General features: G+C 48.7%; 2 protein-coding genes across 2 annotated transcripts in view; one reads left to right on the top strand and one right to left on the bottom strand.

The window, feature by feature from the left end:
* The window catches only part of RPL7A (ribosomal protein L7a), a 4,141-nt gene extending 166 nt beyond the window's left edge, over window positions 1–3,975 (top strand). The window contains exons 2-8 of the mRNA XM_009998971.1: window positions 403–558; window positions 993–1,142; window positions 1,848–1,988; window positions 2,323–2,402; window positions 2,740–2,870; window positions 3,279–3,348; window positions 3,808–3,975. Of these exons, the coding sequence (XP_009997273.1) occupies window positions 403–558; window positions 993–1,142; window positions 1,848–1,988; window positions 2,323–2,402; window positions 2,740–2,870; window positions 3,279–3,348; window positions 3,808–3,912 (833 nt within the window). The 3' untranslated portion in view covers window positions 3,913–3,975. The remainder of the gene's footprint in view (window positions 1–402; window positions 559–992; window positions 1,143–1,847; window positions 1,989–2,322; window positions 2,403–2,739; window positions 2,871–3,278; window positions 3,349–3,807) is intronic.
* Window positions 3,976–4,992: 1,017 nt separating this feature from the next.
* Window positions 4,993–8,756, bottom strand: part of SURF1 (surfeit 1) — a 6,643-nt gene continuing 2,879 nt past the window's right edge. Inside the window, exons 2-9 of the mRNA XM_009998970.1 lie at window positions 8,222–8,303; window positions 7,971–8,098; window positions 7,532–7,614; window positions 6,563–6,754; window positions 6,216–6,288; window positions 5,683–5,845; window positions 5,285–5,366; window positions 4,993–5,065 (exon numbers count right to left, since the gene is read on the bottom strand). Of these exons, the coding sequence (XP_009997272.1) occupies window positions 4,999–5,065; window positions 5,285–5,366; window positions 5,683–5,845; window positions 6,216–6,288; window positions 6,563–6,754; window positions 7,532–7,614; window positions 7,971–8,098; window positions 8,222–8,303 (870 nt within the window). The 3' untranslated portion in view covers window positions 4,993–4,998. The remainder of the gene's footprint in view (window positions 5,066–5,284; window positions 5,367–5,682; window positions 5,846–6,215; window positions 6,289–6,562; window positions 6,755–7,531; window positions 7,615–7,970; window positions 8,099–8,221; window positions 8,304–8,756) is intronic.

Below are 8,756 nucleotides of genomic sequence, written 5' to 3'. Positions count from 1 at the left end.
GTGGTTGGGGGGGGGGGGAGCGTGGGCGGGGGAGGCCGAGTCTGGGCCTACTCGCCGGCCACGCAGCGCGGGGGTGACCGGCTCGGGGAGCGGGGCAGCACGGCCCGGCCACAGCGGTTTTCCTGGTGCTGGGCGGGCCCCGGGCCAGGGTTGGTGGTCTGTAATCCGCCCGGGGGGTGTCTCAGCTGATGGCCGTGTCCGGGAGCACCGGCCGCTGCTCTGGCTGTTTAGCCGAGGAGAGCAAGACGCGATTTTGAACCGAGTCCTTTTTGGGGAGGCTCATAAACTTATTAAAGTCAAAGCGAAGGGTTTTCTCTCTGAAAGAGCTGGGCTGGGAGGCTGCTGGGCTGGGTAAATGCATTTCTAGAGCGGACGCAACGCTCTTAAATACACAAATATTAGAGGCACGAGAAAAAAAAGAGTGTATTTCTTTGCAGCCGAAGGGAAAGAAGGCCAAGGGCAAGAAGGTGGCACCTGCCCCTGCTGTAGTCAAGAAGCAGGAGGCCAAGAAGGTTGTCAATCCCCTCTTCGAAAAGAGGCCCAAGAACTTTGGCATTGGTAAGTGAATGTGTGAGCTGCACGTTTATGGTCTTTGTGTTTTAGGGCAGATGTCTGAGTCATAAACTGAAATGTATTTTAACAAGGCTGTAGAGTGGGGAGAGCAATGAAGGAGCTTTCCTGGCAGCCTGCAATTAAGAGCTGCCCTTCATCAGCTGTATGAAGGTGGCTATGGACAATTTACTGAATTTCATGTATTATAAATAGCTCATGATATGATTCTGCTGTGAGGAATCTTGCCCTGCTGCCTGCACTCTGGTAGAGCAGCTCAGACGTCGGCCGTGCCCTTCTTGTGCAGATGATGTGAAAGAATATTTGCTATCTGAGTGTCGGTGCTGACAGATCACCACCAAGATCACTGATGCACTCCTGCCTGTTCCTTGCTGCTGCTGTGGGGGTTTGGAACAGCCTGGAGCTGAAGCCTGTGTTTTTAGGACAGGATATCCAGCCAAAGCGGGATCTCACGCGCTTCGTGAAATGGCCGCGCTACATCCGGCTGCAGCGCCAGAGATCCATCCTCTACAAACGCCTCAAGGTGCCTCCTGCCATCAACCAGTTCACTCAGGCTTTGGACCGTCAGACAGGTAAGGACCTGCCCTGCAAAGTTCTCCTGGGTTCTTGGGTAGTTTATGGGATCATCTCTTTGGAGAAGAGGAAAGAAATGGATACAGGTCTTAACGCTGTAAGCTGGAGAGTGTCCTTGGAAACCCTTGAAGAGGGCCTACAGGAAAGCTGGGGAAGGGTTTTTCACCAGAGAGGGCAGTGATAGGACAAGGAGTAATGGCTTTAAGCTGAAAGAGAGGAGATGTAGGTTAGATATGAGGAAGAGTTTATTCACTTTGAAGGTAGAAAGGCACTGGAATAGGTTGCCCAGGGAGGTTGTGGAACCCTCCTCCCTGGAGGTATTCAAGGCCAGGTTGGATGAGGCTTGTGCACCCTGGTCTGGTGGGAGGTGTCCCTGCTCACAGTAGGGAGGTTGGAACCTGATGAGCTTTAAGGTCCCTTCCAACCTTCACCATTCTACGATTCTATGAAACATTGTAGGGAGGCTTTAATAGAGCCTGGGGTGGTGTCAGCAGTGAGCTGCTGTTGGACTTTGCTGGCTAAAGTCTCGACACTTCTGTGACTTGAGAAGGAGAATAGAGAATACCAAAGCTCTGCTTAATGACCAAAACTCAGGAGGTTGCCAGCACCCACCAGATGGCTGTTGCACTGCAGGCTTTAAAAGTCACAAATAAGGGTTTTTTTAAGGTCACACAACTCACTAACCAGTAGCTGTTCTCTTCCAGCTACCCAGCTCCTGAAGCTGGCACACAAATACAGGCCAGAAAACAAGCAAGAGAAGAAGCAGAGGCTGCTGGCCCGTGCTGAGCAGAAGGCTGCAGGAAAGGGAGATGCACCCACGAAGCGGCCGCCGGTCCTGCGCGCAGGTAACTGGACATGGACATGGCTGCTTCAGACATGGTGCTGTGGGCACCTGGGCATGGGTTGGTGCTCTGCTCCAGCAAAACAGGACTGGACAAGCTATTGCTGTGATGTATGAATTTCTTCACCTGAGCTCAAAGTGAAGAGCAAAATAGACGAGCTTTTTAACCCTGAGCTTTAGCAGATTGTCCATGGAGCATCTTCTCTGTGCTGCTGAATGGATGTGGACAGTTTCCACAACTTTTGGTGGTAATCTGAGCTGGTTGTATGATGCTTTTATGAAAGCTCTGAAAAAAAGACTAAGTAGAATCAGAACTTAACCTATGAATTGTTTTTCAGGTATCAACACTGTCACAACTCTGGTAGAGAACAAGAAAGCTCAGCTTGTTGTTATTGCCCACGATGTAGACCCCATTGAGGTAAGCACATGCCCTGGGACATGTTACAGCCTGCCTGTTAGAAACTGAGGTCAGGACTGGGCTTCAGGTGAAAATGCACTTCAGGACAAATTTCTTGCATTAAAAGAGAATGCATGCAGATGTATTTGCCAGAACTGGAATAGTTATGCATGTTCATAATTGTCCTGGTAATTGGCAGGCTTGGCCCTTGCAATGATGTATGAATTTCTTCACCTGAATCAACAGTGAAGAGCAAAACGAGCTTTTTAACACTGAGCAATTGCCACAGCTTGGACTGATTTAAAGAATAAAAAGATGTCCTCCCTCAGTTTACACAGTGTGGTCCCTTTCCTTTCAGCTGGTGGTCTTCCTGCCTGCTCTGTGCCGCAAGATGGGAGTGCCCTACTGCATCATCAAGGGCAAAGCCAGACTGGGCAGACTGGTCCACAGGAAAACCTGTACCTCTGTTGCTTTCACCCAGGTTAACCCGTAAGTGTTCTGAGTCCTGACCTGATTCACTGGAGTGGAGGAAGGAAACTGCCCATCAGCTTAGATTGCAGGGTGGATGGATAGCAAACCTGGGTCCCCAAAGAAGTAAAACTAAATCAGATGCTGCCTGTATAGTGTGTAATATAGATGTCCTTTTATGTGAAGAGCTCTGTTGGATCCTGAAGATTCAGATTACTTTGGTTTACCAAGAAGGATGGTTATTCTAATTCAACTATCAACCTTAGTGCAGGTCCCTGAAGCATTGGTGGTCTGATCATCTCTTGGCAAATGATGCTTATGCTTAACCTGGAACATCATGTTGCCACTACAACCTCCTAAATCCAGAGGTAAAAATCTGTGAAAATGTTAAATTGAGGCTCTAAAGGAACTAAAACTCTTTAATTACAGGGAGGATAAGGGAGCCCTTGCAAAGCTGGTGGAGGCTGTCAAGACCAACTACAATGACAGATATGATGAGGTAAGATGCTCTGTTCTGCTAGCCTTGCCTTTTAATTGCACTGGAACATGCCCAGAAACTTCCCAGTGAAAAGCAGATTATTTTAGACCTGGTGACATCAGCTTTAAGCCTGTTGGGTGTTTTACCTGATTTGCTTAGGATATATTTTACCTGAGAGTGGGGTAAAATGTGAACACTCACCAAGCTAGAAGGAAACAGCTATTGCAGGGCTAGGATTGTAGAGAGCACAACAGCTTCTGCTGGGACTCACTCCATGTGTGATGGCTGGATCCATCATCATTCAGGGGGGAAGGCTTTAAATAGATTTTGCTCTGCCTGAAATTGTGCTGCACTGCTTGGAATGTGTAAGACTTGTAGTTGAGGGGGCTTTTTGTGGATAGAGGAGTGGGACTGAGCACGTTGACTGACACATGGCAGGGGATGGCAGGAGACATCTAACCTGTCCTCGCTTCCTTGCAGATCCGTCGGCACTGGGGCGGTAACGTCCTGGGACCAAAATCAGTGGCTCGCATCGCAAAGCTTGAGAAAGCAAAGGCTAAAGAACTGGCCACCAAGCTGGGCTAAAGATGTGCTGGATGGCTGCTGTGTTTCTGTACATAAAAGGAATAAACCCCCAGGTGAAGTTTCTGTGGTTTCTGTTGATGGGACGGCTCCAGTGAGTGGGTAGGGAGTCAGCATTGCCTTCGATCCAATTATTTGCTCAGGCTGCAGAGAAACAGCTGCCTTGAGCAGGGATCACTGTGCTTGGAACTGCCCCTGCCTGCTGCTCCTGTGTTGTCATTCCTCTCTGGTCACAGCCCAACAACAGCTTGGCTCCACATCCTGTGACCATGAATTTGAGTGGCCTAGGCTAGTCCTGCCAGTAAGTCCTCACACAGATATCCCTCAGCTGGAAATTGCTCCAGATCTTCTCCATTAAATGTACTTGGACTTAAGTTACAGTTTGAGTTAACAAAACTTTACCACGTGGTGACCTCCAGTTAGATCTGTGATGCCTCTTCCAGGGTAGGAATGGTGAAGGCAGGACAAAGTGGTGGGAGAGGAATCTAGACCTTGTCCTTCTGGTCACCTGACTCATGGCACTGTTGGGAGGCTACTGAGCTGAGGGAGCTACTGCTTGGTTTTGCTAGCCCTTGCCCTGCTCTTGCAAAGCTCTGAGTGTCCAGAGGAACCTTCTATTCAGGTCTGTCACTGTTGAGATGCAAGATGCACAACACAAGTCACAAGGCAAGCCCCTATAGCTCTTCTTTATTATTCTTACGCAACTGCTGTGAACCACTTCTGACTTCAGGAGTAGCTCCTTGGTGCAAAGAAACTTGGATTCACAAAATCCATTGTCTTTTGGAAAATACAGCAGTGGAGAAGTTAAAACTTTGTAACTTGGAACCAACCACAACAGAAAAATGTGTCCTTGAGCTCACTGGATAGAGGGGCTTCACTACAAGTCTCAACAGCATCTTCCAGTTGAGTTGAAGGCTTCCAAGCTGCAGCCAGATCATCCTGGCAGGAGCCGAGTGCAGCAGTTGCTTGAAGTATTTGCAGCTCAACAGCTGCCCGAGTTTACTGAATATTCTCCTGAAAGTTCAGTTATTCAGGACTGATGAGTCTGCTCTTGACTGAAGTCCTGAGTGAAGGTCTGAGCCCTTCCCCTCACAGGGGTATCTTCTGTATAAATTTTCTGTACCACAAGAATGAAGTTGCAGCACACAGGCCATACCTAGGAAAGAAACCAAACCTGTGCATTTACACCTCTTTTCAAGATGGAGTGGACTCTCCCCAGCAGTGCAATAAAACCATTTCAAATCACACTGAAAACATTACTTGGGTTAACTTGAGGCTTTTGTGGGGTAATGGCTCATCCAGTCTCACTGATGCAGGAGCAAGGATGCTGGGCAAGGCTTTGGGAAGGCGGGTGGAGCAGGGCTGGGTGCCTTACCAGGTGATGATGTACTGCATGTGCTCGTTCCTCAGGCTCACTCTTGTCTGCCCTCCGATGGGCCCCCCTGGGACTGTGCTCCCTGCAGGCACAACACAGGACACAGGTCACATCTCCAGTCTGCATGGATGGAGGTGGGAAGTTGTGCAGATACCCTGCTCCTCAGGCCATGTTCCCCAAGCCTGAGCTGTGGGGCAGGTGGCTCAAGGCATCAAACCCCAGCAGGGGTGCTCCTGCTCCCCAGTGCTGGCCACACATCACCTCCAAAACTGAACCCAGCAGAGCACATGAAGGAAAAGATGCCACACTTCCCAAGTTCCCAGGCAACCCAAGTAACTGGGAATGGGGGGGGAGGCTGATTGAAGCTGGAGGTGGGGCTGGGTTCCTCTGCCACTTACTGAAATCTGCATCGAGGAAGACGGGCTCAGCCCCCGTCACCTTGGCCATGGCCTCCAGGTCACGGTAGTGCCAGCGGTTTTGCTCAATGTTGTTTTCAGGCACAAAAGGTTTCCGGGTTTCTGATAACCTCACCACCCCTGTCAGGTCAATTTCATCTTCAATCTGAAGAGCAGAGGAGAAAAAAGGAATTTTTCAAGGTTCATTTCATATTCTGGTCTACCACGTTCTGGTAGGAAAAAAGAAGGACAGTTGTAGGGTCTGATGGTAGCTCAGGTGCTTGTGCCCTGAAGGGGCAGTGCTGGGACACAGCAGGGGAAAAGGCAGAACAACAACAGCTCCTTGTTTGAAAAATTAACACTATTTACTGAACAAAAATGTGGGATGAAAAGGTTTATCTTTGAGAAGTGCACTGACTGTTAAGTACCCTCCCATGATGCTTACTGTGGCTGCTGCCCTTCTGGGTTTGTCAGTCGTGCCTCTGGGTAATCCCAGGGCAGAAAGTAACCCACAACATTCCCTGTATCCCCCTTACCTGTCCCTTCAGCCGGGTCTCTGGATTCAGCTTCTTCTTGGGCACAAATCCTCGGTTGACTAAAATGGTGACCCTAGAGTTACACAGAGAAATGCAGCTCTTGAGTAAAATGTATCCTTGCTGCTGCCTAGAACCGAGTACCAAAGAAAGAACCAACCCCTGTTTGGTGCCACCTTTTCTGTCACCTGAGTGGAATTTAAATACAATTTTGAATGGAGCCTCAGTGAGCTAACAGACTGTGAGAGGTTCTAAGGGAGAGGGAGGCATTTCCACAAGCCCAGCCACTGTGGTTCAGCTTTCCAAAGCAGAAGTGACTTGCTCAGATGGCCCATGACTTTCACTCTTACCCCAGCTCCGTGCAGTAGAAAGGAGTGATGACATTTGCCCCGTGCTCTGGGTGGGATGTCAGCCTCCCAGCTTCTCTGGCTTCTCGCTCGGGGTCCACCAGTGACCGTGGCAAAATGTAGAGCTCCTTGGAGTGGTCAAAATGCCCTCGGACCCTGACAGGTCTGTACTCCAGTTCCCTCAGTTCTATGGGGCTGCACAGAACAAGATGAAAACAAAACCACAGCTGCAACAGGCACCTTAAATGAGGGGGTTTTACTGTGGGATCCTCCTTTTACCCAGTAGTTCAGTCTGGGGCCAGCTGGCAAACAGAAAGCTAACACCTCATGGAGAAAGCAGCTAGCTTAATATTTTATCACTATTCCACTGAACCAAATTGAGATGATGGTGAGGATGCAGAGAGCAGTTTTTTCCCCCTGAGATCTGTGACCCAGAGCCACTCCCATGGCACCACAGCCGTGGACACGCTCCGTGAGCATCCAGCCAACAGGGACCATTTATTTCCCATCCCAGACCAGGAAATTAGTTCTGTTCATTCTGATAGTTGTGCCATATGGCCAAGTGACCTGAAAATCTCTCTTGTATCCTGTACAACTGCTCGACACTTGGGCAGGGCCTGCTACTGATCCAAGACTCCCTGTTGCAGGAATAACCCCTTGGGGACAGCACAGGCACCAGCTACCAGGACAGTTATGTATGGTGTGAACTACATCCCACATTCTCCTGAACAGATTCAGTCTTGGCACATGCACTTGGAGTATCCCATAGGGAATAGTGCAATTATTCTCTTATCTAAAATACAAAAATGAACATGAGCTTTCCAACTTATTTACATGTCCTGATTCCTGTTGCCTTCTTTCATTTTCATGCAGTTTAGTTCAGCTTAAGCTCATGAGTGCAGGGACCAGATCTATTATCCCTAGCACACTTGTCAGAGCTCTCCAGACAGAAAACTGTCTCAGTTTCCTTACTCTAATGTCAGAGGGATGGGCTCTGATGTGATTCTTGATGCCAGTTGTGCAATCAAATCTAATTTCCACTTTCGGCGCCGAACCTGAAAGCACAGAAACACAAAAGTAATTCCTGAGGGTAGGACAGAGCAATAATAACCCCAGGGAGCCTTCAAAATCTTTGTCATTAGCTTCTCCTCAGAGATGGTCTAAAACGGTAACTGGAGATGGAAAAATGGAGGCTACTGACTTTGAGGAACTATTTATAGTGAAATTAAAGTGTAAAACATAAGAATCTCTCACTTTAAGATTTAAGAATGACACTTGGAAAACAGAAATGTAAAATAACAATAAAGCTTTAACCTGCATCTGATTTGAACTATATTAAACAGCCAGAGATGGAAAAAACTAACAATCCTCAAGTGCTCCTCTTCTGAGAAAATGAATTATTTATTTGTACCTGCCAGGTGCCAAGACAGAAGGCAGTCAGAGGGACCAGGAAAAGGCCCCACTTGAGTAAGGTGTCTTCTCCAGATGTGTCAGCAGCTGCTGTAGAACTTCGTGGTCTGCAGAACCTCAAACAAACACCTAGAGAAACACAGAATGAGGAACAGGATTGGGGCAGGAGAGGAGATGCCGAGTTTCTCCAGCAAATGTCACCTCTTGCTATGCGTGGAATCAGGGCAGAAGCCAGAACAAACCTTTTCTTACCTTTAGTGTCCCGGGCCAGGCCAGAACCTGCTTTAGTCTGAGGGTACCCAAAAAACGTTCTTCTGCTCAAGCAATGTGACACCTACATGAAACAAGAAAGATCCTTGGTAGTGTCTTTGCTTTGTAACATTTGTATCTTGATGATACCAGTTGTCTCAGTGACTGCAGGAGGTTTTGTTTACCCTTCTATAGTCTCATCCAAGCAACTGCCTGCGAAAGACTACATTAGATTATAATTGAAAAAAAAAACACAACACAAAGGCAAATTCCAGTTTCAGAGCCGACTGTATCCAAACGATCTAACCCTTTCCCTCCAAGTTACCAGCAAACCTACACACCAGCTCCGTCTGGTTTTGAAACAAATGCCCGTGGAGCAGCTGCCCCCAGTGCTGCCTCCCTCCCTCCCGGCGGCGGCGCAGGGACAGACTCACGCCTTTTGGCCACCAATTCCGCTCACTTTTAGCGAGGTCGCTCCCCCCACACAGCAACGGGGACACCGGGGGCACGGCCCGGGCCCCGGGCACGGGAGGGAAGA

The sequence above is a fragment of the Chaetura pelagica genome, unplaced genomic scaffold (assembly GCF_000747805.2).
Source record: "Chaetura pelagica isolate M959 unplaced genomic scaffold, ChaPel_1.0 scaffold405, whole genome shotgun sequence".
In the NCBI taxonomy this organism is placed as follows: Eukaryota; Metazoa; Chordata; class Aves; order Apodiformes; family Apodidae; genus Chaetura; species Chaetura pelagica.
The sequence above is the reverse complement of the archived record's forward strand: the minus strand, read 5'-3'. Positions and strand labels throughout refer to the sequence as shown.